This window comes from Amblyomma maculatum, chromosome 3, assembly GCF_055883805.1.
Source record: "Amblyomma maculatum isolate TAMU_Amacu chromosome 3, ASM5588380v1, whole genome shotgun sequence".
In the NCBI taxonomy this organism is placed as follows: Eukaryota; Metazoa; Arthropoda; class Arachnida; order Ixodida; family Ixodidae; genus Amblyomma; species Amblyomma maculatum.
The window spans coordinates 2,950,624-2,972,812 of record NC_139346.1 but is presented as its reverse complement, the minus strand read 5'-3'; the positions used below and the strand labels follow the sequence as shown (position 1 = coordinate 2,972,812).

General features: G+C 49.7%; 1 protein-coding gene across 1 annotated transcript in view; it reads left to right on the top strand.

Annotated features, from left to right (window-relative positions):
* Nucleotides 1-22,189, top strand: part of LOC146194108 (protein RCC2 homolog) — a 64,877-nt gene that overhangs the window by 8,953 nt on the left and 33,735 nt on the right. Inside the window, exons 4-5 of the mRNA XM_084597250.1 lie at nt 10,860-11,362; nt 11,419-11,599. Coding sequence (XP_084453376.1) covers nt 10,860-11,362; nt 11,419-11,599 — 684 coding nt within the window. The remainder of the gene's footprint in view (nt 1-10,859; nt 11,363-11,418; nt 11,600-22,189) is intronic.

The following is a 22,189-nucleotide window of genomic DNA, read 5'->3' as shown; positions in this document are numbered from 1 at the left end:
AGACAAGGCACACGAGAAGACCGAACAACACGAGCGCTAACTTCAAACAAAATTTTTTTTTTCTACATGCAGCACATTTATACGCCAAAGAAAAGATATCACGTGCTAACAGTACAGTAGAATCTCGGTGATACGAAATTCAAAGGGAGACGAAAATTTTCGTATCACCCGAAATTTCGTATCAACAAAAAATGAGCAAACTCCGTTTTCAAGCCTTCCAACAGGTACGAAATATTTATTTTCGTTGAAAGAAATCGCGCATATCCTTCTGCACCTTTCTTTCCGCGAGATCTGATAACAGAGAGTTTTGAAAACTGAAAAATTGGGCCGCTGTCTTCTCCCGCACAGACTCGGAGGTCACGGCGTGCCGCAGAACATCGATGGCGTGCATCGTTTCTGCTGCCGTCGGCGGTGGGTCATCAACGCTTTGGTCATCGTCATCTTCGTCACTGCATGGAATACCAGGCTGTGATGACGCTTCCTCCGCAATATCTTCAACCGTGCGGAGACCACAGGTGGCAAGGTCGTCGTCCGTGGTGACGAAATCGTCGACGCAACAGTCGACGTCAAGTTCATTCCAGACATCGATGGGAATCGGGTCTGGCACTTGTGAGGCAGTAGCCACAGGGGATTTGAAAACCCCACACTTTGCGAAACAATTGGCGATGGTCGTAGGAACGACGCGATCCCAGGCAATTGCAAGAAAATGCACAGCGTCCAGAAGAGTGATCTGGAGATTCGCGTCCTTCCTTTCAATCTTCGCGAGGAGGCGGCGCACCAACAAAGCTTTAAAATGGTGCTTAACATTCCTTATAATCCCAGCATCCAGTGGTTGCAAATGACTTGTTACGTTCGGGGGTAGGAACACCACTTTAACACTCTGTAGTGTCATTTGTTTTGGATGGGCGGTGCACTGGTCCAGCAGCAAAACTATTTTTCTGTTGTGGCAAGACGTCTTGCGGTCAAGGTACGTGACGAATTCCATGAACATAGAAGACGTCATCCATGCTTTTTTGTTCGCCTTGTAGACGCAGGGCAGGGCTTTTGATATTTGCCAATGACTGTCAGGGGCATCTTTTCCGATCCGTCGGCATTGCAACAAAACAAAACTGTAATGCGCTATTTGCTCTTTTGTCCGCCCCGGCAGGCATCACCTTTAAAGCACAAACTTTTTTCGGGCTGGAGATTGTAAAACAGCCCTGCTTCATCTACATTAAAAACATCACGTGCCTCATATCCCGCTATGTAAGACGGCAGTGTGGTTGTCATCCAGTCTTCTATGGTGGAGGCGTCGACCTTTTTTCCTTCGCCACAAACGGTCTTGTATGAAAGATTATGACGCACCTTGAACCGGTGAATCCATCCACCGGAGGCCTGAAAGTCATCAATTCCAAGTGGGAGGGCGATGTCCGCTGCCTTCTCACGAAGCACTTTTCCGTCGATGTTGACGCCGGCCGCCGTGACCTCTCTGAACCACGTTAGAAGAACCTCTTCCAACTTCACATGGTGGGCAGTTTTGGCTTCTTTAGAATTCATCGCGAAGTGCTGCTGCACATTCTGCATAATTTGGTCGCGCTGACCAACGATTGTTGACAACGTTGACAGCAGCAGGCCTAGCTCTTTGGCCATGTCAGTGCGCCTTTTCTTGGGCTCTTTGTCCACCTTATTTAAAATTTCCAATTTGTCTTTAAAGGTCAGCGCCTTTCTCTTCCGTGACATTGCAGTATGATGTATCTTTTCGCGTTGCCGAGATGATCCCAAAACGACGCGCTATCAACGCGTTGTCAGCCTCAACAAACGAGAAAACGAAGCAACGTGTTGCCGCTGCAGCGGAGACTCCGGAAAGCGGAAGAGCGTGGCCTGCGGCTGCGGGGCGGCGGAGAAGTGTGGAGAGGGCCGCAAGGCCGTGCGCACAACACCAATAGCAGAAAGCAACGACGAGATAAAAAAAAAAACAAAATGCAGGGGGGGAGGGGAGACAAAGAGAGAGAGCGGAAGAGGGGGGTGGGGGGTGGGGGGGCAAGATATCGCCGCCTTTTCATGGCGATATGGTCGTACCCTTTTGAACGGGCGATCACCCAGTGGGATCTGACCAGCAAAAAAAAAAAGAAAAAGAAATAAATAAAAAAGAAAGAAAAGGAAAAAGGAGAGTATAGATGTTAGTTCACTCCACGTCTTTGCGCTGCTCCGGCCACACTGCTCCTCGTGCCCACCAGAACTCCAGCCAACTTCGCTGCTGCCGCGGGTTGCCAAGCCGGTTTTTTCCCGCTGTACTTTCTTTTTCTTCTTTCGCGCGCGTGTGCGTGATCCGTGCAGTGCTGCGCCGCTGTGCATGCTTTTCTCGCTTTGAGTGTGTGCGTGGGCTTCGACCGGTCGTGATACCGAAGTTCGTATCACCCGTAGCGAAAAGAAAAAGTGTTCGGAACATCCGATTTTTTGCCCACTGAATGCAATGCAATTCGGCCGGGGAATTTTATGAATTCGTATCACACCGAATTTCGTATCAGCCGAGTTCGTATCACCGAGATTCTGCTGTATCATCGCCGGAGAAAAGACTGTTCCTTATCACACAAACAAATCGACGGAGTGCTAACACATGTCTCTCCGGAAGCATTTATCCTCTCCGCTTCGATTATTACACGCGTGGTCATATTAAAACTTCTTGTAGCACAGCAGTTTGTTCAAAGTATGGCTTGCAAGTTCTTGATTTACAAGAAAGAATGGGATCCACAACTGAACTTCCCTTCCCGTTCTTGACGTTACGTGCGTGTTCCATTAATCGCTCATTTAGGCATCGTCATGATAAATATCTTGTCTTTGGCGTATAAACAATTTGTTGGAAGTTAGCACTCGTGGTCTTCTCGCTACAATATCGCTATGTTCATGCACCAACAAGCCTAAAAAGCTACGCTTTTGAGAGAAAAGTAGGAGCATCACTTTGCACACTGCAAAACAGTCCACGAAACAGCGAGAAAGCGGCAGCGCGTGGCTATCCGGACCACTTTGCAACACGGCGCACCCGGCACTCGCCTGGCGAGGGTGACTACGTCGCTGCCGCCATGTCTCAGCAGCCAGCGGCGTAACTTGTCAGCGGAGGAGGAGAGGCGGCCGCGGAACGCGGAGTTGCCAGGCACAGTGTGTATAAAGGAGGCTATGGTAGTGCGAAGAGAAGATAACCGATGGTCGCTTAGGGTAACAAACTGGATTCCAAGGGAAGGAAAGCGTAGCAGGGGGCGGCAGAAAGTTAGGTGGGCGGATAAGGTTAAGAAGTTCGCAGGGGTCAAGTGAATGCAGCTAGCACAGAACCGGGTTAATTGGAGGAATATGGGAGAGGCGTTCGCCCTGCAGTGGGTATAGTCAGGCTGATGATGATGGTCGCCAGTAGTCCCCGTTACCCACAGATGGTCCGGACTGTGAAAGACATCTTCCATAAGGCAAATAAACAAGGTGTGAGTGGCTTCAGCCCTACTCAGCTCCTAATGAAAAGGCAACTGAGAACTTGAGTCCCAAAGCCTAATAAAAAGCTTTGTCCACACTGGCCCGAAAGGGAGGAGGTAGCCGTAAAAGATGACTCTTACAAGAAAAGGATTGCAAAGGACTTCAACCGATGTCATCGTGTCTGATCTGCCATCACTTCATTCCGGTGAACAGGTCTGGGTTTGGCCCTACCAGGTGCATGCTACAGTTCTGAGCAAGGCGTTCAAGTTCCTTCGTCATCGAAACGGAGCGAGGAACGATTCTGCAGCGGAATTGTCGACACCTTGTTCCCTTTGTGCTGAGGGCAGCAGATTCCGCACTTCTCCAGCCTCACCGCCTAACTCAAGAGGCACCTGATCCGCTGCCTGTAACAGTGGGACCTTCTTCACGTCCTGGCTATGGTGTTGTGTTTACCCATAGCGGTCGCCGTGTAGTACCACCGGACCGCTTGAGCTTGTGAGTGAGGGGGGGTCGCCACCTATGAACTTGCCAGTGGCGCCCTCTAAGCTGAAGCCCAGACAGGGGTAATTTGAATAACGCAGCTTTTTGTTTGGTTCTGGAGTAGCGTGGTTGCTTGGCTCTCTCTCCCGGCCTTTGTGGCTTGGGGTTGCCTGCCAGCATGACAGCTTGGGAACGCCCGCACTACAATGTTGTTTTGTCGTAACATGAGCCAGATTTCATGATCTGTAGTCAAACTTGGCACAGCAGGTTACACAGCACGGTGTTGCTCAAAGCCCTGCTTCGCAGTCCTCACATCAACAATAGCCAGCTCAAAAATGAAGTCACTGTTGGACTCTAATACAAATTGAACTGAACAATGCTCAGAAGTGCTCCAAGAACCACCTTGGAGTATCGCCATCATTGACATTATTCTTGCCTTTGTAGAATGCTTGGGGTTAAAATTGCAACAAACGCAAGTGACCACACTAATTTGTCTTTGGTACGAACTCCTATGACAAGTACAGCTTGGTGAAAGGGAAATCCAGAAAGCAGTGAATCTCTGGCGAAAATGAAGTTGCACCTGTCTGTAAATTCGGCCTCAGTAGAGCAGTTGCCGCTGTGCTAATTAAAACCCTCTCACTCGTATTTGTAAAGTAATGGAGGCCGCTGTCGCCGTAGGATCTCGTGAAACACGAAGAGCCCAATACACTAGAAATCTATCAACACTTTCCTGTCTGCGAGAAAAAGGGCAGTTTTTGGGGGATGTCAATATTTTTTTTTCTTTTACAAAGCTTCCTCAATGCAGGAGTGTTTAGTATCAAATTGAAGAGGAGGAATTTCTCTTCGCAATGGTATTAGTGAAAATCAACATTTATTGAATAAGTGATGAAAAAAAAAACTACCAGCAAAAAATTGTAAAAAAAAGCAAACACACAAAAGCATCAAAGTTTCTTGATACAAATAAAACAAAAATTTCAAAATATACTTTTTTTTGCAACCGGGACCAATGCAACATTGCAGCAAATTCTAGCTTTCTGTGTACAGTATTCGCTGAGTTAAGAAATAAAACAGTCGAGGTTGACCCGTGGCTGTCCTCTAGTGGAAAACACGACTGCCTGCACTGCCGGCGGCTACTAATACTACCCAAAAGACATCACTTTGCAGATAACAGTTGTGACCTTCAGAACAGTGATCTATTCCAATCAGCACACAGAAAAAGCAGAAATTTTTGGGGAGCGAATGCGGAACTTATCGAGGCCTGGCTGTCGACGTTTCGGGTAGGTTTTAGGTAGTTTCGCTGTCAGTCTTATAGCCTGAAGAGCTCATTTCGTCTTCCGAGTCATCACTGTTGCTGTTCGCATCTAAAAACGAGCTCTCCGATGTGTCAACTTCTGCGAAAACAGCCGTTTCCACACAGCAGGAGCGTGCGACGTCCACGCAATGTTGTAAACAAGGAGCTCCGATCACCTGACTCTGGAGACCATCTGGACGGGCTCGGCACGGCGGAAAAATTAAATCAAAAGCAAAACTGAAACAAGGGTTCCTCTATTTCCCATTGGAGGATGCCACTTGTCAAGGAGCGCTTTGAAAGCGGGAAAATTTGAATTGAAACCATCGATTGCGGGCTATCGATGGGAATAGGTACGGACAGGAAAGTGTTAAGGTGGCAGTTTGGGCTTGTTGGTAACACATGTCAAACAAAAATAGCGCAGGGACAGAACAGAGACAGCAGCGCTAACTGGGAACAGTTCATTGTGAACTGCAGGGTGGTAAATATATACGTGGTGATATATTGCGCAGGAGGACACAATTTCAATAGTTTCTCAGATAATCTAGTTCTTTTCGAGATATTCCAACGGATGGTATCGCGGTGCACAAGTCATCTAAGCCATCAAACTTGATATCAACCTTTTATTCCAGGATGATCAGATTTACTGGAAATATGAGCCATGTACCAAAAAGCCACTGCTCCTGTATGATTCTGCGCACTCCAAACTTGTCAAGAGGGAATTGCTAAGTTATGCCCCTCTAATGCCATAAAAAAGTTCTGCCCTCAGCTAGGGTCGGCAAGCTTTGCTAACTGATGCCGGGTTTCCTATGCATGTCCTTTTGCAAGTATTGCCAAAATCCTTCTGAAGCAGATCTATTCCCCTCTCCCCCTCTCTCAGCAAATAAGCAAAAAGTTGCAGTTATTCCATACATTCACGGCTTGTCCTGTCGCCTGAAAAAGGTTGTTCGAAATCAGTGTCAAGGTCGTTTTTTCAGCTCCTGAAAAGCTACAGAAACTTTGCAGGTTGACAAGACCTGCGAAAAAGGGTGGGTATACCACGAAGCATGCAACCAAGTTCGTTGAATGTTTGCAACCAATCAATGTAGGTCAGAGTGGAAGGTGAACGCCTTCGCATCGTTACAATGTAAAAGAAAAAGGGGATTTTCTTGATGTAGATGCGTCACCAAACACACTAGCAAACTTGCCCATGAAATCGTTGAAGCCATAGATAGCTTAGGTGCATCGTGAAATTGTCTGTTGGACTACCTCGAAAAGAACTAGATTATCTGAGAAACTACTGTTTATCCCCCTGCGCAATATATCTCTACGACGTGTATATTTATTGCCCTGCAGTTCATAATAAACTGTTGGAAGTTAGCGCTCTTGGGTGTCCTTGCTTGTCCCTGTTCTGTCCCTGCGCTATTTTTGTTACCAACAAGCCCACACCCTAATACTGTAAAATGGTTGAATGGCTTTGCTGTGATTTGTTTGTCTGTACCATCAGACATTTTTTTGCCTTCGGTGGTTAGGGCATTTGGAAGTGTTCTTTCCCCAGTGGTTAAGATGCTTGACTACTGAACTCGAGTTGCTGGGTTCGATCCCAACGGCTACGTTTCCATGGAGTTAAAACAGACAAGTGTGCTGTGCGGTGTAAGTGCACGTAAAAGATTCCCAGGTGGTCAAAGTTACCCTGTAGCTTTCCACTACATAGATTCTGCGTCATTGTTGTTCTCTTCTCCTCTTTGTCATGCTTCTTTGCGCTCTTGTATTACTGTTCATCATGGTTCACCAACTCGCCCAATCAGCCGTTCTACTACGCAGGGTGTCTAGCAACTGGAAAAACTGCCAATTGTCAGGGAGATCTTATGCACCGGGAAAAGTCAGTGAAATGTCAGAGAAACCATCAGAAAGTTGGAGAAGGGACCGATATATTCTGCAGGGCATTTTCATTTTAAGCTGGCACACAACAAGTATGTTATTCATGCAGATTTTTTTTTGTGTGCTGTCTCGGCAGCGCGCGGCTGCCGTGGTGCGATATATTACTTTGCGCCAACGCATGCCTGAGCTGAACCGATATGCACATGAGGTGGATACTCAATAAAATATGCACAAGTGCTACATGAAAGCAGTACGCGACAATAACCGCATTGGCAGCGGCCAGCGTAAAAATGATCGGTGACATATCGGCGAGCTGTGCTGCCAAGCAAGCGCACGTGGCCTTATTAGATCGGATTGGCTCGGCTTTTTGCATGGTGGGCGGCTCGCGTGCTCCGAGGCTGGCATCAGTGCGCAATTTTCAGTAAACTTTTGACATTCTTAGCTGCCATTAACACTAATGACAGCCTTGCCACTATCTTAAATTGCAGAATATGATTACTAAATAACGTTTTGTTGTGAATTGTTCGTCTATGCTCATTGTCATCAGCCGCTACATTTTTGACCCTCTTCACTCGTTCGGGAATTTGAACTGAAACAGTCTTGAAAGTAGTAGTTTTCTGGACTACGGCTCCTCTTTCTCACTCCCACCTTCTTCCCCCGTTCCTTGTGGTGCAGTTTAGGTGCCCACAGAAACAAGTGTGACTGATACTGTGCCGTCAAACCCGTTATACCTAGTGGCACGGGCAGAGGCACAATATTTTGTTTTTTTTGGGAAGCCTCACCATATTATATGATACTGTGCCGTTTCCTTGCTGTGAACCAATTATTATTATGATTTATTAAGTAGTTGGGATGGGGGTCGGGGCAATTTGAAAAGTCTGGGATCTTGAAGGCAGCCTGATTGTTCTACATGTAAAAGGATTGCTTTCAAACTGAGTCACCTTTTTGGAAAGTAGTTGTACCTGGCTACTCTCAGAGCTTTCTGTGGTGCTGGCACAAGTTCAATTGGTTCTCTGCAACATTTGGGAACAGTATGATTTTTAAATGGAGAGCTCTAAAATATGCTCGTAAAGGATGAATTTAGAATTCATGCATGAAATCCACAAGTGAAATGTTTGATCTCTGGTTGTTTGCATGGTGTTTTCATTTTCATTTCATTTTGTTTATTTCACGTACTGAAAGCACATGAGGGGGCGAGAGAAAAAAGCTGCCTTGTCGACAGCTTGACAAGCTCGCGCCCCCTAATACATAAGGGAAAGGGCAGACAGTAAAAGCGTTCCGTGAAACAAAATAAAAAATAAAAACACAGATGTAAAAAACACAGCTACAAATAGGAATAATACAGATTAACAGCAATTACATGCAAATTTTACACTGCGAAGAAGCAGCTACATCCTGTACTGAAGTGTTGCAAAGAAAAAAAAAAAATACAGAGCATTTATATACAGAGCATATAGAATAAAAATCTACATATAGCAGGATGAAAACATGACAATTCAAATCAACTATACAACACGTTAATATTTCTGATATAATCATGCATTGTTACATTTGAAGCAAGGCTGTTTAACAATCTGGGAATAATGTTTGACAGCATTTGCATTCCGTAGTTTGTCCTTGATGAAGGCACTTCCCATTCTTCTTTGTGCCGTGTATGGTATGGTTGACAGTTTTTGCTTATGTTAGCCAACTGTGATAAGAAGTTGCTTTGCTTTTTGTTTTGTGACTCATGTTGCTCCTTGTTAAATACTACTTTTCCATTTTTATGGTGGATGAATGGGCTGTGTTGTGAACATGCTCACATCCCATCTTAGTGTTCAGCATGGTGTTCAGTGCTGTGCTGGCTGGGCCAACAATGACTTCTCTGATTGAGCAGGGCAGGGACTGTGGCACAGCATGCTGTGTGTAGCTTAAAGGAGTATAGACACCATTTTTTGAAGCGTCGGAAGGAATACGATTGCTTTCCTGGTTATACAGAGATGCTCCCCAAGCAATCCCAACCTCGCACGTTTCCGCAAAGATATTTTAATTTGATTTTAAAAACAAGCCGGGCAAGTACCGCGTTTTTCAAAACCCATTGGCATCGACATCTCTGTGACGAAAACGTGTACATCGGTAAACAACATGACGTCATCAAACAACTGCGACGTGGAGTCGGCAAAGCAAAGAGCAGTGACGACACATGGCTGGACTCAAACAGCGTCGCCGCCGCTTCCGGCCGTGCCCTGAGAAAGAACTCCGCTTCTGCTCGCTTTACTCGATGGCTTCTTCGTTGGTGCATGCTACAATTATCTCACCGGTGTACGTATGGAGACTGCCTGCTAAACTCAGGCCCCAACAGCATGCCTGCACAAAGGGCTTACGGCAACGGTGTCTCTCGATGGCGCGCCGGGAACATACTGCGCCGCTCCCCGCCTACCCTAGACGTCGCTAGCCCTAGCTGGTTTCACATTGAAGCGCCAGCGAAAGGTGCTTTTGGAATGAGCTAACGCTGTAATAAACGTCTGAGTTTAGCGCCGCTTTACTGGCAAGCCCATCTCGTAAAATAATTTCTTGCTTTGCGCGACGCCTTCAGCAGCGGAGCTAGCAGGCATCAGGTGCGTCGCACCGGGCAGCAGCTGTAGGAAAAAAAAAGTTCGCTTGTATCACTGTAATTATTTCTACCAGTACCTCCGTATTGGCTGAATAATCCTCGCAATTTAATCGTGACTGATAGTCCTTTGTACAAATAGCTATGTAAGCGAACGAACAGCGATCTGCGATAGCGAGATTACCGATAGCGGATGCTATGAGGCAGTTATGACCTCAGAGTCGAGCGCGGCGGCCACGGCTTTACGCACCCAGTTTGCGTGACTGCACCAGATGGCGCCACATGCTTGGACGGCTGCACGCAGGCCTGCCGCGTCGGGACCAATCAGCACATGAACAGGCGTGAGTACGGGAGCCATCGGGAGAGCTTACGGGTTACGATGGCTGATCTCGTCATTACTAAAACATTTTTTTAGAACAGCTTGGCTCACAGCGTTGGCCAACCGGACTGATAAAGCAGCATCTCCACGGTTCCTTTGTTCAACATTCCTACCAGTTGACATTTCCTGCCGTCAACCCACCAAGATTTCGTGGCTGCTGCTGATTCCTGCTTTGTCGCTTGAGTCGCAGGCGAGCGGGTCGGGCTTAAAGTGCCCGGCAATGTTAGTAACATCCACGCTATTGGACGAAACAACGTCGCAGTACTAATTATGCTATGCTGAAGCGCTGCTCGACGACGATATTTTCTTGCACGTGCGACAGCAAGCAGACGAAAAACGCGACCCGAATGCGTCATCAGATTTTGTGCTTACGCGATCACTTACCTTGCCAGTAGGGGGCGCTCGTGTGGCGTTCTCGTATCTTTGACGTCATCGCGCGCTCGTGTCCGGAGAGATCGAAACCGAAACTGGCCGTGATAAATGCACTGATAACAAATTAATTGATCTGTGCTGGGGCTTTCTGGGTCGCAGTCCCTCTGTTTTGGATCACTGTGGATCGATTAAAGCAAAAATACCGGAACAGAAAATGTACGTGTCTATACTCCTTTAATAATTGAACACGCATTTGTGTGGCTGGCCTTGCCAGTATTCTGTTCTTGACCTGGATGTGTTCATAATGGTAGCCCTGCCAGCAGTGACTTTTATTTCGAAACTCTCGAGAGTAAATGTGAAAGAGAGGACTGCAATAGCATTGCCACTGATTTGATTCTAGTGCATAACTCTTCTGAAGAAGGGCAGTTGTGGTCATGCTGCTGCTGCTGCAGGGCGCAATGACAAGGGCCAGCTGGGTCAGGCGGACTTGAAGCGGCGCGATGTGCCCACCCTGGTGGATACGCTCCGGGACTCGCTGGTGGTCGGAGCAGCGTGTGGCCGCGGACACACGCTCTTCCTCACTGACCATGGCGTCGTCTTTGGTTGTGGGGACAACAAGATGGGCCAGTGCGGCGTTGGCTCACAGAATGCCTCTGTGCACGTGCCCACGCGGGTGGCCTTCAAGCTGCGCCCTGCGGTGCGCGTCTCGTGCGGTGGAGAGTTCTCGGTGCTGGTGGACTGCCGGGGCCATGCATATACATTCGGCTGCCCTGAGTACGGCCAGCTGGGCCACAACACGGACGGCCGCTACTTTGTCACCAGCAACAAGCTACAGTTCAAATGTGAACTGGTGCCCCGCCGAGTGCAGGTGTTCATCGACCGGAGCCGCGAAGGGCATGTGGTATCCGTGGACGACGTCCACATTGTCGACGTGGCCTCTGGCCTCAACCACACGGTCAGTAGCATGGCAGTGTGGTGGCGGCGTGGCTTACCCTTGGCGACGCATTGCAGATAGCGCTGGATGAGCGCAAGCGGTGCTTCTCGTGGGGATTTGGCGGCTATGGGCGGCTGGGCCACAACGAGCCCAAGGACGAGATGGTGCCCCGGCTCATCAAGGCGTTTGATGGACCCAACCGCGGACTGTGCTCCATCCATGCAGGCGGCACCTTCAGCATGGCTGTCAGCGAGCTGGGTAAAGTGTCCTTTATCCTCTTCCGATATGAAAGTGTAAAGAAGTTGCATCATGTATCCAACTCTAATTTCATTGATCTTTGGATATATCGCACACGGCATGCGTCATGCTTGCAATCCTCGTGCAGATGGAACTAGGGAGAACCGATTCAGTGACGGTCAGTCAGCGCAGCGTCATGCTCTAGGCAGTATAGTAAAAACCCACATATAATACGAGGCTTCTTTTCTTGATTTTATCATGCCAGGTTTCTGCCTCATATTATATGCGGATCCAAACAAATTTTTATCTAAATTCGCAATTCCGGTCTGGCAATTATTCAGCGCTATCAGTATCGGGCTTCCAGCGAGAGGAGACGCCATCAGTTATGTTTCGAAGCCGCTCTCCACGCTGTCACCCGCCGTGCTCGTCCAGAGGGCGACGGTCTCTTCAGCTGCTGGCATTCGAAAGGGTTCTCCTCTCACCCGCCGTGCTCGATTGCGCTGACCGGCGGTCTGTTGAGTTGTACCTGCTGGGCACCTTGGAGTACTACCCGTAGTCGAACCAGGTTTACAACATCTTTATTGCAACTGGTGTCTCCCCCTTTGAAATTACCCCCGACAGCTTGTTAAATAGACTCCCTAAACAAAGCCCCTATCATTGCGCCAATAGGGACGCAGTAAACTCTCTGGGCGGGGCCAATAGGCTCCAGCACAGTTCCTCCTCACTCCCGTCATCCTGTACGCACAACATCACGCGTGTACATTCCAGAGTTCAAATCCGCCGCCGTGGTCACGTACGTCCTTGCCGGACAGCCCGAGTCCCGTGGGAATGAGCTTCCTGCCCTCCGCGGCTCCTTTACACAAGAGCCCAGCACGCGCACATACACAAACACACACCTCCACACACCGTGGATGATCTGCGGTTCGAATAGTGCTGCTGGCCTTGCCGACGCGGGACATCCGGAGTCGTCTTGCGGGCGGGGTTGCGTCGGCGACTTGAAATCCGCGCCAGCCAGGCGATCCGCGATCCAGGGTCACGGGAAATGAACGAAAAGTCACGCACCGCGCTCCGGCCCTCAAGTGCATGCCCAGCAGCTGCGCTCTCGACGAGCAGGCGCCAGTCCAGAAGCCGACGGTGTGGTATGTCGCGTTGATGAGCGCAACACCTCCCCACCAAGTGTGCTGCATAAGTCTTTATACTGCAGCCACACACAACACACAAGCGAACAACGCGACGCGGCTGGCGTCAGGTTCAATACCCCCCGCCATCCGCGCCCGCACGCAATGACAAAGCCCAAGCCATTCTTAGGCCATTTACCTTTCCCTCGATGCGCTTAGCTCCATTTAGTTGGCCGCCACCAGCCTTGACATAGCATCGGCGTTGGCATTTTGAGTGCCCCTTTTATGTTCGATCGTAAGATTGAACCTTTGGAGAGCGAGAGCCCAGCGAGTTAACTTGGCACTATGCGGGCTGGTAAGCGTAAGGTACTTAAGGGGGTTGTGGTCCGTTACCACACGCACCTGTGCACCAAATAGCCAAGCCTCGAGCTTACTCAGTGCCCATATGATCGCGTAGGCTTCCTTCTCGATTGTGGCCCACCGAGTCTGGGTCGGACTGAGCTTCTTGCTTAGAAATGCGATCGGGCGTTCGTTCCCCTCCTCGTCGCACTGTGCGAGACATGCTCCTACGGCGTAGTCGGAGGCATCGGTGCATAGTATAAACTCCTTACTAGGATCTGGTGCATACAGCGATGTCGCGCGCCCTAAACACTCTTTAATGCTCTCGAACGCATTCTGTGCCTCGCTGTCCCAAGGTAGCCGATGAGGGGTCCTCCTTTTCGTCAGGTTAGTCAACGGGAGAACAATACGCGAGTAGTCAGGGACATACTGTCTATAGTAGTTTGCCAACCCGAGAAAACTCCTCAGCTGCCGCTTCGTCTGTGGCGGGGGAATCCCCTGGATAGCGCTGACCTTTGCAGGATTCATGCTTTGCTTACCCGATCCTACTATGTGACCAAGAAACTCCCCTCTTGTGAATCGGCATTTAGCTGCATTCACAGTGAATCCCGCAGCTGCTACGGAACTTAGAACATTGTCGATGTGCCTCAGATGATCCTCCCACGACTCGGAAAATATGGCGAGATCATCAATGTAAGCGCAGGAATACTCTCTGTGTGGTGCTAATACCTCGTTAATGATTCGCTGGAACGTGGAGCTAGCGTTCCGAAGCCCGAAAGGCATCACTTTCCAAGCGTATTGCCCGACCGGCGTTACGAACGCCGTCAGTGATTGAGACTGCTCATCTAATGGTATTTGCCAATATCCCCTCAGCATGTCAATGAGGGTGATGTAACGCGCCTTTGCCACCAGAAACAAAAGCTCCGAAGGTATGCTCATGGGGAATGCGTCCGGTTCCGTAACTCTGTTGAGCCTGCGATAGTCGCAGCAGAGCCTTATGCCGCCGTCCTTCTTAGATACACAAACTATGGGATGGGCATGGGCGCTCTCTACCGGAAAAATCAGACCCCACTCACACAGTTCGTTAATCTGCCTTTCCACTTCCTTCCGAAACACCATTGGTACCTTGTACGCATGTCCGGCTACCACTTCAGATCCTGCCTTCAGCCTTATTCTGTGCATGCCAGCGGTGCACTTGCCCGGTTTACTACCAAACACTTGTCCGTGTTTAGCGAGCACCGCGGTCAGCTCCTCCCGTTGCGATTGGGTAAGGTGGCTCAAAGCTTCGCCCGACACGCTACTTCCTTCGTCAGACGGTGTTGGGAATGTGGGCACGTCGCCGAAGTCACTGTCCCCTTCGAAAACTGTGCCTACAACATTAACGCGTGCGTGGTAAGCTCGGAGTTTGTTGGCGTGCACAGCCCGACGTGTGCCGCCTTCCAACTCGATTAGGTAACTGTAGGGCCGCAACCTTTGTACAACTTTGACCGGTCCTATCCACTTTCCCATCAATTTGCCTTGGCCTTCCTTCTCCAACCACAACACTTCGTCCCCTTCCGCGAACTGTTTATCCGTCGCGCGGAGATTGTAGCGCATACTTTCTCTGAGCATCTGTGCAATTACCTTCAGCTGTTGCATGTGCCTCAGCTAACCGTTTGCGCAGCTCCGAAAGATATTCCTCAGCTGGGTTTGTTAGAGAGTCCGGGACGGACCAGTCCCCACTCCACGACTTCTGCAAGATGGAAAGAGGCCCCACTGGCACCCTCCCGTACATCAGCTCAAACGGAGAGCGGCCCGTCGTTTCGTTAGGTACCTCTCTGTATGCCCACAACAGAAATGGAACACATTTGTCCCAGTCCCTGCCGTGCTCCTCCACAATACGGAATAACATGGATTTGAAGGTACCGTTCCAGCGTTCAACCAGTCCATTGCTCTGCGGGTGGTCGGGCGTGGAGAACCTTGGGCATGTTCCAAGCCTGGACAGCATCTCTCTAGTTAACTGAGCCGTGAAATCTGTGCCTTGATCACAGCACACCGTTTCCGGTATACCCATGCGTGCAAAGATCTGTAGCAACGCCTCGCACGTAGCCTTCGCTGTCAGCGCGCGCAAGCATACGACCTCTGGCCACCGAGTGTTAACATCAACAACGCACAACGCGTAACGGTGCCCTCGCGCAGACGGTGGTTCAATTGGCCCTATGCAATCAACGTTGATGACTTGAAACGGGCTGTCTGGTCTAGAGAGGGGTGTGATCGGCACACGATCGAGAGTGCGCGCAGGGGCCTTTACCTGGCATGCATGGCACGTACGACAATGTTGCTTGACATCTCTGGCCAAGCCTGGCCAGTAAAACGACCCCTTTATTCTCTGAAGCGTTTTACGTTCGCCCAGGTGCCCTGCCCACGCTGAATCATGCGCCAACCTTAAAACCTCCGCGCGCCGTTCCGAAGGTAGTACCAATTGACAACACTCGTGTCCAGCAACTGGCTCTCGATGGAACAGCAGCTTGTCCCGTATAAGCATGCCGTGCGAGCCTTCTTTAGCCTGAGCCCATGCTTCTTTTAGCGATTCATCGGCAAGCTGAGCGTTCCGGAACAGCTGCCTTGCGGTCTGGTTCGTTTCGGTTTGGCTGGCAGCAGGCTCCGCCTCGACGACGCACGCCACAGCATCAGCGTGTCCCGTATCTGGCCCGTCTGGTTCATCTGTATCTGATTCCAGAGCTACTAACTCATCTGCTGGTGTTAGTGCTCTCTCCTCGAGAAGCTCATTGTAGTCATCTGGCGTAATCAGTGCATCTACGCCTGCGACTAGCTCATCGGTAAGCGCACACAGCACTCCTCGTTCGGACGGGTTGAATGACACTAGGGGAGCACCCTCCGTTGCCTTTAATGGCACGTAAGCCAGCTCGGCGACTACCTCACTCCCAAATGCTCCTCTCAGCTTCAGTGTTGACCCCGCGCCTTCATACTCGCGGCAAAGTGACTTAAGAAGGACAGTTACATCGGCACCCTAATCAACCAAAGCTCTGAGCTGCTGACCCGTGCTCTCTATTGTGACAATACGTTTGTCGCCTGCCTCGTTCTGTCGCCTGTCACTCCCTGTCGCCATCTCCTCGCTAACTGGAATTTCCACTCGAGCAACAACCTGTCTTTCGCCTCTGCGACTGCTACTTCCATTTTTTGTTGAGACAGTTTCTTTTCTCGGGCATTCTCTTGCAAAGTGGCCTCTCTCGTGACATTTATAGCACTGTCGCCCGGGACGCCTCTCAGCCGTGCTGCCTCCCAATTGAGATGACGTAGCGGTTCGCTTCTCGGCATGGTGGTTTGCCGTTGCGGACGCAGCTAGTCCTACTGCTGACCTACACCTCCGACTCTCTTCGAAGTTCTCTGCGAGCTCTACGAGGTCACTAGGTTTGAGAAAACCTTCTTTCTCACTCAAGGCAACGTGTGCTCTTGCATCGGCGCTTAAGCATTCCTTCATTCGGTTTGTCACCGCCAGCTGTTTGAACTCCTCAATGGTGCGCACTTTACAGCTGTCTAGGTAGTAGTCGAGATAATTCTCTAGTCGTACGGAGAACTGTTCCCAGGTTTCTCCTGCCTCTTTGCTGCTTGACGAGAATAATCTCTTGTATTCTGCGGCTGACAGTCGCAGTCCGCGAAGAATTTTGTCTTTCAAAGACGCGAAGTTTTTCCTCTCGTCTGCTGATAACCGTACGAGGAGCCCTCGCGCCCTTTCGCTCAACCTCGGTAAAACCAGTCCGGCCCACCACTCGGTCGGGACGTCGTACGAGCATAAGGTCGCCTCCACCTCCTCAAACCATCCAGGCACTAATTGCTCTTGATTCGGCATTGGTGCCAGGACGCCTTTCAATAGGCTCGCGTATTTTAGCCTTCTATCTTCATCTGTTCCAGCATTCGCCGCGACGGCGCTGCCGCTATCGCTAAGCTCCACGCTCTGTCCATAGCGCAATCGCTCTGTTTCTAGAATCAATTTTTGATTCTCTTTCTGGGCCTCTACAATTTTTAGTTGCAATTGCAGTAGTGCCAACTGCTCTGACGTAGCCTCCACTGCGGAGTCTACCTCATCTTCGCCTGCCTTGCCGGCGGCTGCCAACTCTTCACTCTGATCCCCCTCTGCCATCTTTCCTCCTTCCTTAGCGCAATCGCTCCTCAAAACCCAGGGCTTTGACATAGCATGCGCCCGCAGATGTCAAAGGGGTACTCGCCTGACTGCCACTGGTGTCCCTTGGGGTGGGTCCCCTTGCGCCGGATTCAAGAAGCTGGGAGCGTCTTCACGAATTGGCTTTCCAAGCGGTTGTCACGGTCAGGCGTCGTCGTTGACGAGGCTCGTAGTGTCGCCGTCGTCGTTCCCGTAGACTCCAGTTCAGCCACAGCAGATCCTGTCGACTGCGCCAGTTATGTTTCGAAGCCGCTCTCCACGCTGTCACCCGCCGTGCTCGTCCAGAGGGCGACGGTCTCTTCAGCTGCTGGCATTCGAAAGGGTTCTCCTCTCACCCGCCGTGCTCGATTGCGCTGACCGGCGGTCTGTTGAGTTGTACCTGCTGGGCACCTTGGAGTACTACCCGTAGTCGAACCAGGTTTACAACATCTTTATTGCAACTGGTGTCTCCCCCTTTGAAATTACCCCCGACAGCTTGTTAAATAGACTCCCTAAACAAAGCCCCTATCATTGCGCCAATAGGGACGCAGTAAACTCTCTGGGCGGGGCCAATAGGCTCCAGCACAGTTCCTCCTCACTCCCGTCATCCTGTACGCACAACATCACGCGTGCACATTCCAGAGTTCAAATCCGCCGCCGTGGTCACGTACGTCCTTGCCGGACAGCCCGAGTCCCGTGGGAATGAGCTTCCTGCCCTCCGCGGCTCCTTTACACAAGAGCCCAGCGCGCGCACACACACAAACACACACCTCCACACACCGTGGATGATCTGCGGTTCGAATAGTGCTGCTGGCCTTGCCGACGCGGGACATCCGGAGTCGTCTTGCGGGCGGGGTTGCGTCGGCGACTTGAAATCCGCGCCAGCCAGGCGATCCGCGATCCAGGGTCACGGGAAATGAACGAAAAGTCACGCACCGCGCTCCGGCCCTCAAGTGCATGCCCAGCAGCTGCGCTCTCGACGAGCAGGCGCCAGTCCAGAAGCCGACGGTGTGGTATGTCGCGTTGATGAGCGCAACACCATCTAATGGTGGCGTTAATTGACGGTTTCAATGGTTTCGATTTCTTGCTGACGCCGCATCCCTTGCGACCGTGGCATGACCGCTGTGCACACGACGCACACGCGACTAATAGCGGGCCGATCCTACCTCGTACAATGTAGGAATAGCAGAAGCCGCACTCAGCATTTTGCACAGGTCTTTGACGCACACGACTGGAAGCAGGTCGATGCCACCTTGCACGATTTTTATTATTTTTGCGAAGTTTGTCATTGGGCATAAGTTGAGAAACAGGGAATGGAATGCAAGAGATAGGAAGTTAAAAGAAGGTAGTTGCAGAGGTTGTCCACTTCTCATAATCACCTTCATGAGCAGCCGTTTGCTAACCATAACGAGTGACGCACATCACAAATCTTGGCACCTGTCAGTCACTTTTCACGCCACCGATGACGTTCAGATGGGGTCAAAGGTACCTCCTCCTGGCGAGTAAGACTACGGGAGAGGGGGTGCGAACACAGAGGAATGAGAGCGTGTGTTCGCTGGCGCAGAACTTGTATCGTGATCTGCTTGAGTGTTATTTGGATCCAGTGTATGTGCACAGGACATGGGCACAGAGCAGATGAATGAATCTAGTTATCTGGGATATGCTTGCCTTAAGCTGTTTAAGGGCAGTGAGAGAGTCGGTGTAAAGATGAACTGCACTGAATGTAAGAAATAAATGGCATTGTGAATGTCTTGAAGTTCCAATGCCAAAGAGGGGTGCACATCACGAGGAGTTCAGATGAGAGGGACTATACACTGAAGGAACTCTTCGCTCTGCAGTATGTGATGTATACAGTATGCACCCTTCAGGCAGATGATACCAACGGGGAAGCGGTGGGGCGTGAGCTGGCAATAGGACCATTAAACGATCAAGTTGTAAAGATAACAAGCGTTGAAGTGCAGGCTAGTTGGTAATACACTTGGAATAACAGCGCGAAGGACGAGGACGAAGATCTGAAGGACACAGATACAGCGCTGTGTTTGTGTCCTTCTGATCTTTGTCCTCATCCTTTGCGCTGTTATTCCAAAAGTTGTAAAGAGCTCTTTTTGCCATTCGCTGATCAATGAGCATATTTAGTTGGGCGTCCTTCTGAAGCACGGGTGTGGAGGCATGTAATGGCCTGCCTCACGATTGACGTCTGCGGGTGAGATCTTGTGCCTGGTAGATGGCTGGAGGACAGAGCGAATAAGCTGTGTGAGCACACAGCTATGCGACCTAGGGTAACGTGAGCATGGATGGTTGTCAGGGGCCAGAGGAATGAAAGAGAAGAATGTGAACAGTTTGGGCTTGAGGAATGGGGGATTCTCTATCGTAAAATTTATTGTGGGAGCTTTGTGTAAGCCAGCTTTATTTCCAATGGATTTAGTATGCGAGAGAGTTAGACCCAAAGGAGGGAGGCATTGAAATGTCAAGACATCCAGCGCATGCTGGAGAGGATGAACAGACATGATAGCACCATAACGGTATATCATCGGTGTACGCAAGCACGCGGATAGAAGGGATGGCCTCTGGGGCTCGAACAAGTGGAATAAAGGCCACATTAAATAATGTGGGGGCGCTCCTCTGTTGGAGGGGAAGTGACCAAAGGGCTTTTTCCATGGACGCGCACACTGAACGTTCGATTTGCTAGAAAGGCGTGAATGGAGAAGAAACCGGTGAGGGAGACCAAGAATATGAAGGGAGGTAAGAATGTCAGAGTGAAAAATGTTATTGTATTGAAAATTGAAAAAAAAAAAAAATATTTCCAGTAATATGCAGGAAATGGGCCTCAGGCGAAAAGCTACAACGATAGCTTGAGAGATGCCCGAGGCCCAGTAAAGGCAGAGCAATAAGACGTGTGAAAACATAGCGAGCATAAACATATATAACACGAAAATTGTGAAGCACAGAAAGAGCACAAATATACAAATGAAACAGCAAATTAAAAACTAGCAGAGTAAATTAATGGCCAACAATCATCATCTAATGGCAACATGGCAAAACATAATGAAAATAAAGGGACTATTCTTATAGTAATGTTCAAGGCAAGGAAAGACAGTGCGGAATTGATGAAAGTTCTTAATTGAGGCGGTAAAGATGTTTGGGATCTGTATGCTGTAATTATTTAGTATGTAGTCGAGGGTTCGATGGCATACCGTCTGGTCAGGAATCATGGTTTGTTGATCGATTCACTGGTCACTGACCAAGGTCAAATTTAAAACAAATGTTGTTTCGGAAGCGCTACGGCTCCCTTGTCCATAATGAACAACCGGCCGGACGTCCCGGGCTTTTTGTAGCAGTTAGTACTGTTCTTAGAGATTTCGCGTAGATAGGATGCAGTGTGCCATCATTCCTGTTTATTGTGTTAGATGTTGTCTGGATGATTAGTGACTCGAGATTTCGGCGGGCTGATACGTTCTTTTCCGTTGTCATTATTTCTGCTTCATCCCATTTAATTTCATGGCCAGTCTCTTGCGCATGCTCTACGATTGCGTTCGTTGTCACTTTTCCTTTATGTACATCGTACTGATGATCTTTCAGGCGTCTCGTGAAATCTGTCGTTTCGCCTACGTAAACTGCTGAACAGTCTGCGCAGGAAATTTTGTAAACCACGCCGGGAAAGTTCACACGTGGGAGCTGATCTTTCGCATTTACCAGCTCACTTCGTATCTTGCTTGTCGGGACATGTGCCACATTGACGCCATGCTTGCGGAACATCCGTGCCAGTGCCTCACTGATTCCTGATAGGGGCTCGTTTCGGTTTCGGTGCGTTGACACTTTCTTCTTCCCTGGCTTCTTCGATGGAGCCAACCTTCTTTGCGTGTTTCGAATGAACGACAGCGGGTAGCCGTTTCTTTTCAAGTCATTTTCGATGGTCTTCATTTCGTGGTTTAGGGCTTCGTCTTCACTGCATACTTCCCTGGCACGGTTGATTAGAGACGCAACCATGGACCGCTTATGACTGACTGGGTGAGCTGAAGTAAAATCAAGGTACCTTCTGGAATGCGTCTGTTTCCGGTAGACGCGAAAACTGAGACCAGTCGGGGTACGGGATACCACAGTGTCGAGGAACGGAAGGCAGCCGTCGGTCTCTTCCTCAACAGTAAAGTTGATTGAGGGCTCCAAGGCGTTGAGGTGATCGAGGAAAGTGCTCATGTGCATTCGGTCTATGACACAGAAGCAGTCGTCCACATACCGTAGAAACACTTTTGTTCGTGGTTGGAAAGTGGCCAAAGCTTTGCTTTCGATGGCTTCCATAGCGATGTTAGCCGCTGTGACCGAGATGGCTGCCCCCATTGCTGTGCCAAAAGTCTGTTGGTAGAAGTTGCCGCTGTACGTAATATACGTGTTGGCGAGACAGAAATGTAAAAGTTGGCAAAGTTCCGTTGCTTCAAAAGGCGTCCGTTCTTGCCACGAGGTATCATTCTTGAGACGCTGTTTGCATGTTTCGACTGCAAGATCAACAGGTACGCTGGTAAATAGCGAGCAGACATCAAAAGAAACGATCTCCTCTGTGTCTTCTAGGGCGACCGCTTTGACTTTATCGATGAAATCGGATGAATTCTTGATGTTCGTGCCTGTCTTGCCCAATAGCGGAGCCAGAACGCCATGAAGGTACTGTGACGAGTGCAACGGCGACTTTCTAAAATTCACTATTGGGCGCAGGGGGATCCCTGGTTTATGCACCTTTGGCAATCCGTAAATGGCGGGCGCTGAACCCTTTGTACATAGTAACTGATAATAAAGCCGTTTCATAGACGGAGGGAGGCCCTTGAAAATTTCAGTGAGCATTTTTTGAAGAGACGTCTGCACTTTTGGAGTAGGGTCTTTCGGGATTCGGCAGTAAGTGGTTTCGTCTTGAAGCAAAGCCTCCATTTTTTCCTTGTAAGAAGACCGGTCAAGGATAACAGCAACATCTCCTTTATCTGCCAGTAGGATGGCTATATCCTTGTTAGC